We start from the raw sequence: 19,328 nt of genomic DNA, 5'->3' as shown, positions 1-19,328 counted from the left end.
GTTTGGCTGGATTTGGTCAAGGGTGCAGAATTCATCTTGCTGGGAATGGTTCCCCATGATCATGAGAGGTATGAGAGCCTTCTTTTCTTTCTCTTTCCTACCTGTCTTTCCACCCTTTTAAAGTTTCCTGTTTGTTTGTTTGTTTGTTTGTTTGTTTTTGAGATAGGGTCTCATGTAGCCCAGGCTGGTCTTGAACCTCTGGTCCTCCTTCCTTGACCTCCTCAGTGCCTAGATTACAGATGTATACTACCACATCTGGATTTATGCTGTGTTGGGGGTAAGAACTCAGATCTCTGCGCATGCTAGGCAGACACCCTGCTCACTGAGCTACATCCTGTGCCAGGTTTCTTACTTCATTTCCTTTGTGTACGACTTTCCCTCCATAGTGTCTCTTTATCCTCTTGGTTTCTGGCCCAACAACTGTGTCCCTGGCTCCTCCAATACAATCTTCCCTTCTGGTTCTCTTTTCCCTTTGGGCGCCAACTCTGTCTATTTCCTTGTCCCCAATCCACTCTTTTTTTTTTTGTCTGTCTGTTCTTCTTCCTCATCTTTCTCTTCTCTCTTTTTTTTCCTCTCCAACCTTCCACCCATTGTCTTCCCTCCCCCTCCCCTCTCTCCTGGCAGCGTAACCCCCCTCCCCCGCCTCTCCCTCCCCTGCCCACCGCCATTACTCTGTTCCAGTGAGCACCCTAAGCCACCTCCAGAGAAGCCCGGAGTGGAATGTAGCTCACCCTGCATGGGAGAAGCGAGCCATTCATCATTATTATTAACGAACAAGATCCCAAGCGCGGCAGAACTTTCCCAGAGTCTATTCCCTTGTCACCCCGAGGAGTAGCAACAAGATTTATTTGTCTCAGAATTGCACAGGGTGGCCCATTTACAGCCGGCCCATCACAAGTGATGTGGCGCTTAAATGGGGACTGGAGGAGGCAGAGGCCTGCCCTGCCTGTGACCTATGTGGTATGGGCCATTTGCTCAAAGGGACAGCCTGAGGTCTGAAGGGGATGAGGGCTCTCTAGCCATCTCTCCAGGTGGACTGTGACAAGTGCGCGATGCTCGTTCACTCTGTCACCTCCCACAGTCGAGTGAATCCCCGCAGTGATCTGTGTAGATCTGCATGTTCAAAGGGATGTCCAGGGATAGTTAACAAGATGATACAGCCAGTGTTTACTAGACCATTTATTATCCACTCGGTGCCTCTGAGTTGCAGTCCGCCCCGAAGCCGTGGCCTGGTGCTTGACTCTCTGTAGGCACTAAATGGGAAGAATCCCAGCAGGAGAGGTAGGGAACCTGTGGCAGTGTCTGAAAATAAGGAGCACATGTCTGAGGCATGTTCTAGGGCTACCAGATGGGAGAAAAGAGCTAAGACCCAAAGAACAAGAAGGCGTCTGCCACAAACTCCTGAGAAGGCGGGTCTCACACGGAGGCGTGTATGTGGGCCAGTATGGGAAGGACTCAGAGATCCTCGTCTCCTTCCTCACTTAGATGGACGTTTTCCTCACATGCCCATGCCCTTCTAACCCTAAGTGGATGGCAAAGGTCTTTCCATTGAAATCACCTTAGTGAATCGATTTTATTTCTGAGGCCCCATCTGATTGGCCTGTGTAAGTCAGGTGGTTACTCCTGCGCCAATCAAATGCATCCTGTGTCTGAAGCGCTTGAAGTGTGGCCTCGCTTCATCTCTTGAGCAGAGCTGCGTTGGGGTGGATGAGGAGACACTTTGGCTTCTGTGCGAAGTTGAGAGAAGCCCGTATGAGTGCCAAAGTGCTGGTCTGCTGTCACCTATCAGGAGCCATGGTGAGACCTGGAGCAGAACCTAATACCTCTCTGGCTCACTTTTCTCATCCGTCAATAAGGGGACTGGCCCAGATCATCCCGAAGCTTCCTTGAAGGCCCTATATCCAGAATGATCCAAAGTGAGAACTGGCCTTTTGGATTAGGGACTTCAGGTTGGCCTCAGACAACCCCGAATCTTAGACATCCCATTTTTCTCCTCCTCTGACAGGCTCCGCGCCCCTGCAGGCTCTCCTTGGGTTCTTTCCCAGACACATATTTTTTTTGCAGGAACCAATATATGGGCAGGTATCCTACTTGAATTAAAAAGAATTGTTACATTTATTAGCCGCGTGCACACACGCACACACATATACACATGCAGAGGACCACTTGTGGGAGCTGACTTTCTCCTTCTATTATGAAAGTCCCAGGAATCAAACTTAAGTCACCATGTATGTCAGCAAGTGTCTTTACCCTCTGAGCCACCTCTCCATCCCCAAGATTCCTGTCCAAGTTCATGATGGGATTCATTTATAGGCTTTTCCCCCTTTAAGTATGGGAGGGTCGGTCATCACTCCCAGCCTGTGGTGCAATTTCATTGATAGAATAGTGGAGTTAGGCAGTGGCCATTTGTTGAGTGTCACCGCCACATGCTGCCACACGCCTGGTCCAGTAAGAAGCACGGCCTTTTATTCACATCTTAGCTCAGGGTAATTCTTTCTCACGTCACCCTTGAGAGGCCATGACATTAACAGTTCCGCTTTACACAAGAGGATATGGAAGCCATACCTGCAGTCTCCCAGTGGAAAGAGCTGGATTCAGAATGTGGGGTTCTGACTCAAAGTTCATGCTCTGAGCCTCCAGGGTTCGCTGTCTACAGGGACCAGATGCACCCAGTTCCCGAGAATCTGCTCGTGCTGAGCCTGCAGGTCTGCGTACCCGTCTGTGCACCCCATGGAGCAGCAGCTGGCGCTGGACAAGCTCCAGTGTGTGTGCTGATCCTGGTGGAGTGGGTGCCCAGGGCCTGAGATGCAGGAAGTCAGCATTCCTTTCTCTCCAATGCCTGTCCATTCTACGTTTATGAGTGGCTTTTTGCCAGGGTCATTTAAAACCTATCCTAAGTTATGCAGAAATTAAATGGCTTTTCACTGTATGAGACAACCCAAGGTCAGTTAAGGATGGGGCTTTTCCGCATTCTCTTCCCCTTCTCCAGTGTTTGCTGGGCCTCACCCCCAACTCCCCAGCTCTGATGTTCAGAGAGCCTGAGAGCCTTTGTCCTAGACCATGAGGCACGGACAGGTGAAATGTCATCTCTCTGACACAAGGCCTCAGGAGCTGGCGTCCGATGGGTCCATATTGCTGAGCTGAGCTGTGTGCCGTATGAGGCTGATGTCTCTAAAGTATGTCTGGACACTGCGTGCTTCAGAGGGGAGTGGGGGAGTCTGGCTTCACTGGGCCCTACACCAGGGGAGCTCTGTCTTGCAGCTGTAGATTTGCTTGTAACTGTGATCATCAGGGCTCCACAGGAAGAGATCTTAGGTAGCACTAACAAAAGTATGGCTGTGAAGTGCCCACTTCAAGAGGTTATTGTATTAGTCAATTTCTGGGGCTATGACAGAACACCCAAAGAAATTGTCTTAAGAAGGCTAGAGAGGACTGGAGAGATGGGTCAGAGGTTAAGAGCACTGGCTGTTCTTCCAGAGGTCCTGAGTTCAATTCCCAGCAACCACATGGTGGTTCCTAACCATCTATAATGAGATCTGGTGCCCTCTTCTGGCATATAGGCACAATACTGCATATGTCATAAACTAGGAGGAGGAGGACGAGGAGGCTTCTTACATATGCATGAAAGCCTGAGTTTGCTCCCAAGCAGCAACAACAATGAAAATTATAAAACCAAACAACAAGCTGTGGTCACACGAGGCTCTGATCCTGAGGCTGGAGAGGCAGAAGCAGGAGGATCCAGGATGATCCAGGATTCACAGGTCAGCCAATCTACCTCAAAGTATCAATCAGCTCCAGGTTCAGTGAGAGATCCAGTCTTAAAAAATAGTGACTGGGTTGGGGATTTGGCTCAGTGGTAGAGCGCTTGCCTAGCAAGCGCAAGGCCCTGGGTTCGGTCCCCAGCTCCAAAAAAAAAAAAAAAATAGTGACTGAGGAAAACACCTCTGCCCTCCCATGTGCACACATAGGTACACACACAGACTCAGACACCACACCCAAACATGACCACATAGGTAGACATATGTGTGTGGAAAGACAGTGAAGGAATAGACTGACTTAAAGGGAGGGAAGGTTTTTTTGAGTTCACAGCCCAATAAGAGATTTCTGCCTGTGGTGACTTAGAGCATCATGGCAGGAATCATGGGATTTGAGCTCATACTCACTTCATGGTAGTCAAGAACCAGGGAGAGAAGGAGGGGAAGGGAGGAAGGGAAAGATGTTGGGAGGGAGGGAAGAAGGGAGGGAGGGAGAGGGAACAGTACCTAACTTCCTCCTAGGCCCCACATCCTAGAGGCTGTGCTGCCTCCCAGTAGCACCTCTGGCTATGGAGCAAGCCTTCAACACAAGATCTTTGAGGGATGTACATGGAAAATCCAGTGGGTGGAAAAAAATAAGGCCGTTGAAGCACCAGGGGCAGGTCACGGAGGGATACACCTCCTACAGCAAGGGCTCTGTGGGGAGAGGAGGAAGTGTGCTTCAGAGACCTCCCGCTACAGGGTGGGCCCTCCTGGGGGCGGGGCTACTGGGTGGGTGCTCCTGGGGTCAGAAACCCCTAGACAGAGCAGGCTATCCTAAGGTACAGAGGCAGAGCAGGCTAAACCAGGGTGGGTGGGGAATGAAGTGGGAGAGGGGTGGGGAGTTGGGGCAGACAGGGAGTGCCCAGCATGTTCCTGTAATGCTTACCGTGTTTCTTGAGACCTCCCTGCCCCACCCTTAGGTGGCCCTGCCTGTACAGTTCTAGCAGGTGATCTGACAGAACAATCATAGCTTCTTCCTTCTGGGCACTTACATGCTGGAAAGTTTACGTTAGTGAAGCTGTAGGTCTCAGTGGGATACTATTACCTTCAGCACATAGAACGGGGATGAAAGAACAGAGAGCTTCAGTAACTAACCCAAAAACACACAGCAAAGCTGAGATCCCAACGGATGTTCTGGCTATGCCTGAATGCTGGCACTTGTCCACTTTGGTCCCCAATAGACTTGCTTCTCTTTGAAGGGAAAAAACATGTTTCCCAAGGAGGTAGGGTGGAGAGAGAGGTGTGCGGGAACTGCTGGGTTGGAGCAGTACAAATGGCTCCATGCGACTAGGAAATGCATGATAGGTAATCCAGGACTGGTCCTCATGGGATGTTCTATGCCAGGGGCACTGGGGAGCCATAAATGGTGAACAGGAGAGGGGCTACCTGTTGCCTGTCTCCTGTTCCCATCAGCAGATTACTGGGGGATATCCCAGCAGCCCCATACTTGGAGGCCAACAGAGAAATGACCAGCTCAGGTAGGACCATAGCAACTCAGTGGCTGTGCTCTCTGAGAGCCCTGGTTGGCATGACAAAGCCAATGCCGGGGTTGTAGGGAAGCCTTTGAGGTAACTGTTGGAACTGTGTGCCTAGAGGCAGCAGTATTTGATCCCAAGGCCTTGCTCACCCACCTCCTTGCTGTATGGCTTTGGACCAGCTGCCACCATCCCTGTGCCCCATAGTTTTTACTTTCCCCTCTCTACAAAGAGCCTCATCTGAGTGTCTTTCCTCCAACATGTCCAGACCTTTCTGCCATGCAGAGAAATCCACACAGCCAATGATGAGCTGGCACTGCAGAGATAAGGATGGGCGGGTGGGTGGTACAGGTAGACATTCGGAAAATAGTGCTTAGTGCTGCCGAGATGTGCCCGTGTGCCCACAGCTGCTAACCGACTCACCTGTGTGCCAGGCACCATCCAAGGCAAGGCACACAGGAGCTATGGTACTACAGGCTGCGAGGGAAGAGTGAGAACAGGGTGAGTTGCAGAAAGTGGCTCATTAACAGTGACAGTTGGCAGCCTTCTTGAGGAGTGTGGTCGCCCCATCCCAGCCTCTTGAGGAAGTGGCCTTAACCAGCCACCCAGAGCCAGAAGGGGACAGGGTGACATGCATGACAGAACAGAAGAGTTGTCCCGGAAGGCTTCTAGGAGGTGGAGGCAGGTGACACTGCTCTGTCGTGCTGCCAAGACCCAGAGGTGGTGTGAGGTACCCCTCCCCTTGGAGCCGCCAAGGTCCCTGCCTGAACCCAGGTACACACCTCTTGCCCTTGACCAGTCCCCATAGGCAGCTCCTAGCCACCCTCTAGGGCAATCCACTGCAGCTTGGGCAGTCAAGGGGGCACTGGACAAAGGAAGCGAATCCACTAAGAAATGGGCTTGGGGACCAAAAGGCCCCTCTTCCAGGACTCTGGGATAAGCAGGCCGTCCTCAGAGCCAGTGCTCTTACAGCCACCAGGAGGCCATCAAAAAGGGGAAAAAGGAAATCATGCATTTTACATTCCTCCAAACCCGCTTAGAATGGAAATGACAGGCTGCTTCTTCGGTTGGTTGGTCGGTTGGCTGCAGGGGCGCGGTTAATGGCCTTTGTGGGGCAGGGGAATGCCTCTGTGGAGGCAGCTGCTTCAGGTGAAGTGAGACTCATCCTCTGGTTTACTTTGCTCCCACCCAGAACACACCAGTGGGGACACCCATCTTCATCGTCAACGCCACTGATCCTGACCTGGGCGCAGGGGGCAGTGTCCTCTACTCCTTCCAGCCCCCCTCTCAGTTCTTCGCCATCGACAGTGCCCGAGGCATAGTCACCGTGATCCGGGAGCTGGACTATGAGGTCACGCAGGCGTACCAGCTCACAGTCAATGCCACGGTGAGTCACTGTCCTAGACCTCCAGTGCCCACCACCTGCCTCCACTCATCCGGAAGGAAGTGGTATTCCAAGGAGACTTGATTTAGCTCCATAGCCCTCATGATTTATGATCAAGAATCTGGTCATCTTAATATAGTGACAGGCGGTGTCATTATGTCTCTGACATTGTTCTTAGCACTCAGATGGACTTTCTATTAACCTTCAAAAAGCCCCACCTTTACAGTATTGTTGAGATGCTCATTTTACAGATACCTACCAGAAGACTGAGGCATAAGGGCAATTCAGTGGATTGCCTAAGTCACTCCTGAGCCCAGCTACAGAGTTCACTCCGGCAACCTTTTTAGGAGAGTTGGTACAGGTGCCTCTGGGACACAGACCAGGGTTATTAACGCAGCTGTGTCCTGATACCATCCAGCAAGCAGGGACCAAGCAGTCCAAACCTCCTGACCAAACCCCCATAGTGTGGTGATGCTTTCCCACCAAGGAGTGTCCACTATGCTAAGCCTCCTGCCCAATTCCAGGGAATTGCAAGATGAGTCGGGGGAAGATGGATGTCAACATTGAGACTCCCACAGTTGATTAATAGTGGAGAAGTAAGGATCCAAAGCCAGGCTGCCTGACTCCCAGTCATGCCCCGTGGCCAGGAATCTATAGGTCTCCAGCATGCAGCTAGGCCTTTGACGATAGCTGTTTGCGAGGAACCAAAGGTTAGGCAGCCATATCTTAAACAAGGTCCTAACCCTGTGTACCCTCATCCCAGCTGACACCTAGGAACTCAGCTGCATCTTCAGTGGCCTGCAGTGACCCCACACTCCCTTGTCCTTCACATTTGTTTGCTCAGGCTAAGATCAAATGAAGTCCCGGGGTCCTTTCTCCCTCTCTGCTCCACTGGCCTGGCCCGCAGCAACCTGCCCTGGCCTTCTGCGTCTGCAGAGAAAGCATTTGGCTTTGGTGTAGCAGCAGAGGTAACAGCATACCCCAGACCCCATGTGGCAGCGGACATGTTGGATTCCTAGATCTAGCCTGGGTTGAGTGTTGAAAAGTGGAGCTTTTCCTCTCAGGCTTGCCCAAAACCTGGAGAAGCCCCCAGAGCCAGAGCCAGGAAAAAGCAAACTTCTCGCCTGACTCTCTGGGAGGTCCCTACTGAGGCGTCTTATGTTTCCTTCTAGCTGTGTATTAATTCCCTGGGAAGAGTCCTACAGAAGAAAATCTTTTAAAAACTGACAGGGAGTGGAGGGGACTCGAAAGTCTGGGGTTCTCATTTTGGGGCACACCTACTTTCAACTTTTGTGCCCCCTCTCCCCCCTTCACCTCACCCGGGCCCAGAAGCATGCACGTGACTGCTTCCATTCTCAGTGAAGCTGTCCTATGGGATGGTCTCTACCCGACTTTGGGAGGTAGGACTAGACCAGAGCTGGGCAAGTGGGAATATGGGTGGCTACATCCATCCAGAGGCTTCTGCTGAAGTAATGAATAGAATGAGATTGCTGGTAATCTACCAACAGTAGGTCCTGCGGGACCTCGGGGAGATCCACCGGGAGGGAGGGAGGGAAGAGGGGAGGGAGGGAAGGACGGAGACTTCCCAGAAAACAGCCTCCCACTTACCCCTGAACAAGCTGCTACCAGGAGTTCCTGGGCTGGTGAGTGTTGGCTACTGTGCACGTCCCCGACATGCTGGTTCTGTAGGTGTCCCAGCAAAAGAGAAGAGAGCCACAGATTGCAGGGCGGTTCCTGGGAGCCATGCATTGGCCTGACAGCTAGAAGTACCTATTTCCCTCATCTCTTCCTTTTCAGCATGGTCTGTATGCTACAAGTACAGAAAGAACGGGATTGCAGCCCCAGGATGGCTATCAGACACCTGACTGGCTACTTGGTACCTGGTAAAAGTCTGTCAGTAGAAGCCAAAACTACCAGCATCTCTTACTCAAGAGACCCAACCTCCTGGGGCCTCCCTGCATACCTTGTGGTCTTTCAGGCTGCTGGCCAGATATTGTACACCCTGTTCCTGGTGCTGCCGACCTTCCTTCCTGTGCCCACGTATATACATCTCTCTTCCCTCCCATCTCTGACAGTCCTCCTATGCCGTCCCCAACTGTCCCTGAGGTCTTTGAAGGAAAGCCAGGAGGACATCTCTCTTCCCATAGGCACCATAGCACCATCTATGGAGGCCAGAGGCCAGTGCCAGGCTTCGTCATACAATGGGGGGATGCCCCAGTGGAACCAAGGCCACGTTAACCTGGATAGACACAGTTACTCCTAAGTCCCAGCAGAATTTGTAAGCCAGGGGTCATCGGGCCACTTCCTGGAGCCTTTTATTTCATACAAAGGGCTTTGAGAGTTTGTCTTGCAAGATGGAGACTGCCTGATGCGAGGCCCCAAAAACGAGGCAGATGTTCTATGTGAAATGACCCATGCTTGGGTTCTGGCTTCTTCCAGAGCAGCGTGACTATAGATAATCTCTGTCTGTCTGTCTGTCTGTCTGTCTGTCTGTCTGTCTGTCTGTCTGTCTATATCTTACTCTGTTCCTGTCTTTGTTAAACCACCTGTCTGTCTGTGTATATCTCACTCTGTTCCTGTCTCTGTTAAGCTGTCTGTCTGTCCGTCTGTCTGTCCGTCTGTCCGTCTGTATATATCTCACTCTGTTCCTGTCTCTGTTAAGCCACCCGTCCATCTGTCCGTCTGTCCGTCCGTCCGTCCGTCCGTCCGTCTGTCTGTCTGTCTGTCTGTCTGTCTGTCTGTGTATATCTCACTCTGTTCCTGTCTCTGTTAAACCACCTAAAAGCCTAGCTTGTGACAACAATGAGTGGGGTAGGATCTCATTATCATTGGCTGTTACTATCTGGTTGCACTGAGCTGTTATACAGACCTCAGTCTACTGAGCTTTTAGGGTCTTAGACCACAGGCTTTGGCGTTCCTTTCCTAGTGGGCTTTCTAGGACCAGGTTTCTGAGTATAATGGCTCTATATTGCCTGGCCTGTCTCAAGGGCACACACTACTTCCTGGGGGCCCTCAGATGGCACAGGCCTTGGAGCTCCCCCTGCTGGTTTGATTGGAAATTACTGTCTAGCAAATGCAGAGCACAGTCACAGAGGAATGAACCTCTCCTGCAGGCCAGGGGCTCCTGTCCTGGGATAGGGGACAGTGGCCCTAGAATAACACAAAAAAATGAGCTGTTCTCAAACAGCTCTTTTCCAACCCAAGATAGTGACCCTACTGTCCCCTGCCCCCACATTCAGAACAGCAAGTCCTGGTCCGTGTGGCCCTGGGACTACAGATCCGCCTCAGCCCAAGCCTCTATTGTCACACCACAAGCCTTCCCTGTTTCCATTTTCTTAAACATCTCAAGAACACCGAAGAGCCTTAGTGCTCTTGGGCCTCCCTGCGGAGTGTAAGGGTTTATGTGTGTCTTTGTGGAGACAGAGGTCACACGCCACAGCCCTGTGCATGTATGTGTGTATGTTCACAATAGCCTTCTAACTCAATGCTCTTCTCTCTGTGTGTCTTCCAAGGATCAAGACAAGACCAGACCTCTGTCTACATTAGCCAACCTGGCCATCATCATCACGGACGTACAAGACATGGACCCCATCTTCATCAATCTGCCCTACAGTACCAACATCTATGAGCACTCTCCCCCGGTAAGCCCTGCCCCCAGCCCTGATGGTGGCCCTTGCCCGTCTGGAGTCACTGTGAGGCACAGTGGAAACAAACCCCAGGTATTTTAGGGAAACTGATTTAGAAAGATTCTTGAGCAGAAATACAGATGCCCACGTGTATTCTAGCCTGTGTGGGGATGGATATGGACCTCAGCTCAGCCAAACATCCATGTTGCTTAGTCATGCTCTCCGCAGACCTGCTGCCTCTGTGGGCCATGTGTGCCACACACAGTGACAGCTTTCTCTCTCAGGCCCAAGCTATTCCTGGGGCTCATGGAACTGTCTGTCCTCTCTGATGACTCCTTGGGGGCGAGGGAGGCTCTCAAGTTCAGGTTTCAAGAGAGCTGCCTGATTTTGTACTTACTTCACAGGTCATTGATTTATCTTTCGATTTCTTTAGAGTAGTAGTTCTCAACCTTCCTAATGCTACAAGCCTTTAATACAGTTCCTCATGTTGTGCTGACCCCCAACCATAAGATTATTTTCATTGCTACTTCATAACTAATCTTGCTTCCCTTAGGACTTGTAAATGTCTGATATGCAACCCTGTGAAAGGATCTTTGGATCCCCAAAGAGGTCACAACCTACAGGTTGAGAACCACAGCTGCACCTGGTCAAATGAGCTGTGATAGGGGGAAGGTCTCACAGGACAAAATAGGTCATGGTCGACCCCACAAGACCCTGGCTAAACTATGAGTGGGTGTCACTGGCTTGGCAACTGCCTCACTTTGTACAGACTGTGGTGGAATGCCTGCTATGACCTGATGAAGGAGAACGGAGGGCATCCCCAAACAGACAGAAGCTTAAACGTGCAATGGTGTTTGTGAAGAGAAAGGAAGCCCTCTGAGGGGAAGTGGGAGACCCCTGCAGACTAGACATGTTCAGAGCCTCACCCTACCTCCTTGCACTACTCAAAGCCCAAAACATGGGAAGAAGTGGGTGTGGACAGAGTTCCTAAGCCAGCTCACGGTGGGAGAGCCTAGTCCTGTTTGGATACTACAGATGTCCCAGCACTAAAGCTGTGGATCTGGTGCTTGCTTTGAGGGCCAGGTACGGAATGAAGATCTCACAAGCAAGATGCAGTTTTCCTACTTCTGCAGGAGTCTGAAGCTTCGTGGAGAGCAGACAGCTATCTTAGGCCCACTGCTCCCAGCTTTCTCTTTCTCAGTATGCTAGGCATATCTGGTTCCCTGCTTTGGAAGTCCAGGCTGCACGTCTCAACTCACCCGTATCCAGGGACTTTCCCTACCTTTCTGCTGCCAAGCCCAGCCATGCCAGGCCTGTGTCTCAGCCTCAATCCAGACCCGACTGCCATTTTCAGACAATTTCAGGCCTGCCACCTGTCTCCAGGCCTTGGCTTCTCCTTCTGAGCGCTCAGTGCTCACAGGGACTTGACTAGCATCTGCTGGTATTGTGCTTGCCTGGGATCATGGTTCAGCAGACAATCTTCGATGCACATGCTATGGTGTGTGAGAGTTTCTGTGGAATGAATGAATGAATGAATGAATGACCACAGGCTCTGGTCATATCAGCCCTTCTGTGGCTCTGCCATTCACGTCATCTTTGTCCTTGCTCTGGTCACCAACCCAGAGACCACCTGTTCCAGCTCTTAGACCCTAGCTCATCCCCGACTAGTCTCAGAGTTAGCCACCCATCCCTGCTGTAGTACATCTGACCTCTAAACTAAACAACTTAACCGGTCAATCCCGGTCTCATGGAATGTTCACATCGGAACATAGACTGCTCTGAACCCCTGAGTAACTCCGATGCCCCATCTCTAGATCGTCTCAGGATCCTCTCGGGTCTCCCAGCACACCATGTCCAAGAGTGTAGAGAAGACGCTTAAGGCCACCTTGATTGTCATGCACCGGCATCATGTAGGTTGGGTCACCAGAGGAACTCTGAAAAGCCCCTACAGTGCTACCTACACCTTCCCTGGGAAATAGGGCTGGGTAGGGGGTTCCAGAAAGAATCCATTCCCACAGACTTTAGTAGCCAGTGACTCGGTGGCTCCATTAGCTATGGGGTGAGGTTTTCAGCCCTGCTTCATAGGATAGTCACAAGACCATGTATTTGAGTCTGAGTCTCCATGGCGATGCCTTCGTAGCTTGCACAGACGGTCACATCAAGTGTTAGAGTCTCCTGCCCATCTCCTAGATAGTTATTAGGTGCCCTGTATATGCTGTCCTGGACTAAGTATGCTACACCCTTCTTTTCTAGAGGAGTCCATGGAGCAGACCATTTGTGTGTCTTCCTTCACACTCGGTCATCTCATGGCTCCTTGGCTGCATTCTGTATGACTGTCTTCCCTTAACTCCGAGACCTTAGCGTTTTGTTGTGTATTCATGTTCCCCATTGTCTGGCGAGTTCCTGAGGAGTTACTGCACCCATGCTCTCAGGGCAGGGCAAGCTTTTTCACAAGGGGTGCAGGCCAGCTGAGGAAGACAGACCAAGCAGTGAGTTGGGGGTCCAGGCACTGACCAGCCCCATAGCCGTATATCTACTTCCCTAGCTCCCCACTGGAAAAGGAACCCCTGCCTTCCCATCCCCTACAGCCGCCCCCCTCCAAGCCAATTCCCACATGCTCCAGGCCCCATGGCTCCAGGCTGCTAATCAGTTTCCTCGCCTTGATCTGGATCTCTGTGTCCCTTCAGTGTGACGCGATGATTTCACATGCTCCTCTCGTTCCTTAGCTGGGCCAAGGCTGAGATGCAGCATCCGGTAGCCCAGGATGGTTCGGTAGCCCAGGATGGGAGGACCCAGGCATCCCTCTTGCCCAGCCCTGTCTCGGCAGCTCCCAGGGCCCTGTCAAGACCCTGTCCCGCCCTCCTGGCTCCCCCCCTTTTATCTGTGGCTCCCAGCATGTATGCCTTCCTCTATCAGTGTATCAGGCTAGCAACCTTCATCTAAAGTGTATATATTACCTAATAAAATCCTTCTTATTTGGGATTATTGCATCAAATTTTAATTTCCTCACTCGAACAGCAGCATGTCGGCCTGCCCGTCAGCGAGGGGCCGACAGAAGGTGAAAGGAGAGGACAGGCTGCACAAATTACTGCCGGCGATGCCTATCAGCCCTTTGACTGGAATTGACTGGAATTAAGGACTGAGAAATAGGATTTTCTGCCTCAGAATCTGCTGTGGCAGCTCTCGTTGGAAGTCCCCGGTAGCTGCCCCCCCCAGCCAGCCCCCCCCAGCCATGCTCCCCCCTCACACCTCCAAAGCAAACTGCATGTCACCTGTCACCTTTCAAGTCCTTAATCTCGGCAGGAAAATGGGGGCTGGGGTGTCCCAACCGAGCTTACAGAGAATGCAGTGGGGAGTAGTCCCTGAGGTCTGGGATAGTCCGGTCTGGTCCCTGCTGCGGCCAGAGATATGGTTCCTTCTAGTGAAGTCCCGGGTTGTGCCCCACTTCCTGCCCACCAGGCAGAGACAGGCCTGGCCCTTTAGTCTCTGTTACAATGGCAGACTTATGCCAGGCTCAACCTTCCATTCCCCAGTGACAAACACCCTGCTTACACACCATATCTTGTGAGCTTCAGCAGACTCCTGAGAGCTCCAAGAATGTGTCCTCCCTGCAGGGGGAGGAGTTAGGAGGATCTCTGCATACCCATCATGCCCCGCACATGGTTGGCACCCAGGGGATGCTCCCTTAATTGGCTCTTCCCCATAGGGTCCCAGCTATTCAAGTGTAGAGCAAGCTCCTTAGCTCAGGAGTGGAACCTATCAGAGTGGGATGCTGAGGTCCAAACTAGCTGAAATAGTTTAGAAATGTATGCATAGGGGACTGGAGAGATGGCTCAGTGGTTAAGAACGCTGACTGCTCTTCCAGAGGTCCTGAGTTCAGTTCCCAGCACCCACATGGTGGCTCACAACCATCTGTAATGGGATCCGATGCCTTCTTCTGGTGTGTCTGAAGAGAGCAACAGTGTACTCAGAAGCATACAATAAATAAATCTTTAAAAAAAAAAAGAAAAAGAAAAATGTATACGTAGTCCCAAAGTAGTAAAGCTTCACAAGATACATGCAGCAACTGTAGGACCCAGCTTTAGTGTCAGTTATATTCCCTGTGTACATGATGGGGGAAGAGGACGTGAGTGTGTGGTGTGTGTGTGTGTGTGTGTGTGTGTGTGAGAGAGAGAGAGAGAGAGAGAGAGAGAGAGAGAGAGAGAGAGAGAGGAGAGGAAGGAAGGGAGGGAGAGGGAGAAGGAGTGTATGAGTGTATGATCATATGCATGGGTGTATGTATCAATTGCTGGACAGTAGAGCCTGTTATACCCATTTTACAGATAGAAAAACAAGTGAGAGGTTCAGACTTACAGGAATCAAACCCCTAACTGCCTCTCTGCTTCTCTTCCTGTCACAAGGAGTCAGGTCCCTGCAGGCCTGTGCACCTGTCACCTCTCTGAGTAGAGCTTTGTTTCCCAAAAGGTCACCTACTTCCCACAACATGAGTGCCTGGAGAAGGCAAGACTCCCTCAGCAGAGGCCTGTCTTCAGCCCTCTAGCTGGAGCAGGGTCTCCCTCTCCCAGTCATGCCCTGGGAGCCTCCCTTCCCACAGAGCCGCAGGCTGCAAGCGTGGACTCATCTTTGGAGGCCCAGCTCTGTGCTGGCAGGCTCCACTTCCTCCTCATTCCCCGTCTCTGGAAATAAGTTGCAGTATATTGAAAATATAATCACTGAGACTCTGAAACAAGAGCCGGGGGCTCCCAAGAGCCCCCATCTCTCCTTGTTAATTCCTTCTCATAACGTTTGCAGGCCTTCTGTCTGCACTTGTATTAAAAGCTCAGAGTTTTATTAAAAGTGGATTTATTTACCCAAAAAGAGATGAAACCCCAAACCTGATTGGGAGCCTGGCAGAGCTTGCTAGGCAGAGGCTCGGCTCCAACTTTGGCTGGGAGAGGGAGGCCCCTTATCCTTGTGTCCCATGGAGCCAACTAGCATCTGCTGAGTTCCCCAATCCATCCAGAGGTACTCTGATCCCTACCTCAGCTGTGGATGCACGGGGATGGGGTCCATAGGGCTCCGAGGACTCTTAGGTGACAGACTTCTCTGGACAGCCCAGCATAGCAGCTGCCTTAGCCTGTCCCCTTGAGCCCAGCATAAGCTACCTGAGGTGTGGCCAGGCATACATGTGTCCCTTAAGTGTGTTGTTCAGTAACTCAGTCCTGGAGCTCTCGTCTCCTCTGTGCTTAGTCATCCTGGTCAGTGAGTCTGTGCTCCAGCAGCCCCAGGGCAACAAGGAACCCTCTTGCAGGGCACACGTAGGCACCCAGGCAGAAAATGGAGCTGCCCCTGTGTCTAGAAAGCCTGTTCCGGAAGCGGAAACCTTGGAGTAGTTGTATACCCCCGGGACCTCCTGCTGGGGACAGATCAGGCCTTCCCTGATCAATAGTGAACTCCTAGATGAGCAGCTCCCCCAAAAGAGCCTCCAGTGTGGTGATGGGAAAAAGATGTCCAGGCCCCTGAAGTCCACAGTTGTGCTTCCAAGTGGCTTCCATGGACCTGAGTCCGGGGCTCTCCATGCTCCCTGAGAGGAAGCTTGAGAGGGCAAGGTGACTGGTCTTCTATGTGACTGCCCTTGGCCCCTGATCAGTCTAGAACACATGGCATCTCCAGGGATATCTGGCAAGTAGGCATTTCCAAATTGCACAGGAACCAGTGCTTAGAATAGTTCCTGCCACAGAGCAGTGACATTGGGAAGTGACATTTGCATTATTATAGCGGGACCCTGCAGTGGCCCCAGCACCTGGTAGACAGGAACATCAGACCTTTAGCATTTAAATGTGCTCCTGGCTTCCTGTTCCCTCACTCTCTGTTTTGTGACCTCCAGGAGTCTCTCAGCCTTCTGCCTCTGTGTCTTTATCTGCAGGAAGGGACTATGTCTTAGGACATTGGGAGACCAGGGCATGTGAGAATATTGGGTCAGCATTTCAGCAACCATCTGTGCCAGGAAAGATGTGCTTTGCAGTGTGGTCAGTTGGTCCTTACATAGCCTATTTATCCAGCTTCTTAACAAGTTCAGAGGATCCAACCAGGACTCCTAGAGGAGAGGACAAGAGGCTGGGCCTGCTTACCATATATCCTGAGATATTCCCATGTTCCCTCAGAGAGCGGTGGGGCATTCCATCTTCTGCATCTAGGCTAAGGCAGGGTGAAAGGGCTTCTGGGATGAACAGTGCAGTCTGGGAAAGGAATCTGTGGCCCCTGCTCTGTGTCCAGACTGGGAGGACTTGGAGAGACGTCCTTGGCCGTGAGGCAGAGGACAGTCCTAAGGTATATAAGAAGCAGACAAGACCACAGAAACCCTTTTTAGGCTCGTGAGTGCTAGGAGGACAAGCTCCCCACCCCCACTAAAGATGGGGACAGGGTCTATCTGCTGTCCTTCACCCAGGGAAAACTACTAGGGCAGTAGTCTTCAACCTTCCTAATGCTGCAACCTTTTAATACACTTCCTTGTGTGGCGGTGACACCCAAATCATCAAGTTGTTTTCATTGCTACTTCATAACTAATTTTGCCACTGTTATGAACCATAATGTAAATATCTGTGTCCTCCAATGGTCTAGGAGACCCCTCTGAAAGGATCATGTGACCCCCCTCCCCAAAAAGGGTCAAGACCCACAGTTTGAGAACCACTGTACTAGGACCTGAACCTCAGGAGTAAGGCGAGCAGGGACAGCTGACATATGCAGTGGTGTGATGTGATGTAGCCTGGGGTAGGCAGAAATCGCTCCTGGCAAAGGACATCTCAGGAAGCGGTGATCCCGATGGTGATGCCAATTTCTTCCACATACATATGTTTGCTTATTCATTCAACAAACTGCCATCATTTGATGGTTACTTACCAGCATCCATCCCTTCCTAGAAGCTCACACAGCCGAGCCCTGCCCTGTGTTGAATTCTCTCTCTGGGGCACTCGCACTGATTCCTCATAATCCGTGCTAAACGGTGCCATCCGGATGCCCCTTTCTTGGCTTCTTCAGGTGGGCTGAATGGATACCTACTCTATCCTGTTCACGTCTCCACCTCATCTGCCCCAGATGTGTACAGCTGCTGTCTGTGTCATATCCATGCTTGACTCTCAGTGTTGTGGGACAATGGCAAGTGCCAAGGGCAAGGCCGCTGGAGTCAGGAGCAATGCCACGTGGCACATAATTCCTCGGCAAGCCTTGCAGTTAGGAGTTAGGCTAGGGAGGGAAACTGGGGGTGTGAGGACACCCACAAAGGAACATAGCTGCCTGGGATGTAGGTGACTGAAAAATACCTTCTCTCTCCAAACCAGGGCACGACTGTGCGGGTGATCACTGCTGTGGATCAGGATAAGGGACGGCCCCGGGGGATTGGCTACACTATTGTCTCAGGTAAGCCAATGTCTGCCTTGTTTGATGAACACCCTGAGAGAGCTGCTGCTGGCGGCTCTGGCTCAAGGGGCTGTGGACTACTTGGAATGGCATTTGAAACCTGCCCTCAGGGACAGTCCTTGCTAAGGAAGGGGACAAATGGATCTAAAAGGAAGGGACTGGGTTAAAAGGCCATGGTGTTTGGGGGCCCTGGGAACAGGAATGTGTGTCTAAGGTCTGAAGCTGTGGGCCTTCTGGGGCTCCCCCCCTGAAATGCAGTGACCCTTCCCTAACTCCCTGCAGCACTCCAGGGTTTCTGTTCTTATTTGCTGAAAAGGTGGCAATTTTTACATCACTTTGGAACAAATAGTGCTGCTGCTGTCTGATTTCATGTTCTAGTCACACTTCCAGCTGATAGCTGGTCAAGTAGCACCGGGATATCACCACAGGAGGCACCTTGGCCCCCTCCCCAAAAATAGATCCCTTGGCCATGCAGAACGTGACTGAATGAATAGGTGTTGACAAGTGAGGAGAGGCCCAGCTCGTGCCTCACCCATACATCGACCCACAGCAGCTCCGAGGGGCTGTCTGGGGGCTAAACTGCCCTTACTTAGGAACGCTGGCTCTTCTCCTGCACCACACACACCCGCTCATAGCACCTCTCCCCCTGGTGTATCCAGGGCAAGCCAGACAGATGAGGAAGAGGAAGTCAGGCCACCCCATCCCATACCCCAAGAAAAGAGAGCGATATTGGTCAGGGTGTTTCCTAAAAGGGGAGAAAGGCATAGATGTCAAAGGAGAAGGGAGGGTCTCCTGAGCCGGCGGTGTTGGATAGGTCTCTCGCTTTGCCACTCTTGGATTGGGAACAGGAAGAATATTTACGTCAAGGTGGTTTATGGATCACGTGACTTACTCATGTGAAGGGCTAATGCATGGAGAGCACTTTGTAAGCATCTGTTCTTGATAATACTATCAGCAGCTGACAGGACGGTATTTGTAGCAGTTGGGAGAGCCCCTCACAGCTCTAGGTTCACAGGCAGCCAGGAATGTTGCTGGCCTCAGGCAACCTACAGTTACTTACAAGACTCTTATTATACGTCAAACCCAGAAAGCCCCAGGGCAGAGCAGATACAGCCTTTTGACCATCTGTAGGAATTGCTACTTGGACCCCTGAATCCCTCAGATGCTTCTACCATAGGTCCAGCCCAGAGTAGACTTTGATGTACACTCATTGAATGATTGTTCTCAGGTCCTGGGGTTTGGGGGACCCTGGTGTGGTGTCCTGAGCCTCGGGCACCTAGGCAGTCTGGGCTGGTGGTAGGGACTCTGTCTTTATGCGGCAAGGCCCACGTGCCCCAACCAGGGGCACCGAGGCCCAAGCTAAGACCAGGCACATGCAGTTAACCTGTCGGGATCTGAGGCCCTGTCCCTTCTGGGCTGTTTATCAGCCACAAGCGAGGGGATTTATATCTGCCCACGAGAGCTCACCCCACTACTAATGATCCTTCTGTTTTGCCAAGAGCAAAGAGGCCTTCAGTGGTAAGTTATGGCTCCATTTCCATCAATTTGTTCTCAGCCCCGCACGGCCGCACCGAGCCTGGTGAATGACAAGGTTCTTTCCCACAGAGGGCTTGGCACTGGTCCCATCTTCCCCTGTGCCCGCCACCCCAGG

The 19,328-nt window shown here is 51.7% G+C and overlaps 1 protein-coding gene across 2 annotated transcripts in view; it reads left to right on the top strand.

The window, feature by feature from the left end:
• Cdh23 (cadherin-related 23) overlaps positions 1-19,328 on the top strand; it is a 382,621-nt gene that overhangs the window by 144,964 nt on the left and 218,329 nt on the right. For both annotated transcript variants that reach the window (XM_087596750.1, NM_053644.2), the window contains 3 exon segments: positions 6,465-6,659; positions 10,169-10,297; positions 17,599-17,677. In XM_087596750.1, coding sequence (XP_087452876.1) covers positions 6,465-6,659; positions 10,169-10,297; positions 17,599-17,677 — 403 coding nt within the window.

Source organism: Rattus norvegicus, chromosome 20, assembly GCF_021556685.1.
Source record: "Rattus norvegicus strain SHRSP/BbbUtx chromosome 20, alternate assembly SHRSP_T2T, whole genome shotgun sequence".
NCBI classification, from domain to species: Eukaryota; Metazoa; Chordata; class Mammalia; order Rodentia; family Muridae; genus Rattus; species Rattus norvegicus.
Note: the sequence above shows the minus strand (reverse complement) of the source record. Positions and strands in the feature narration are given on the sequence as shown.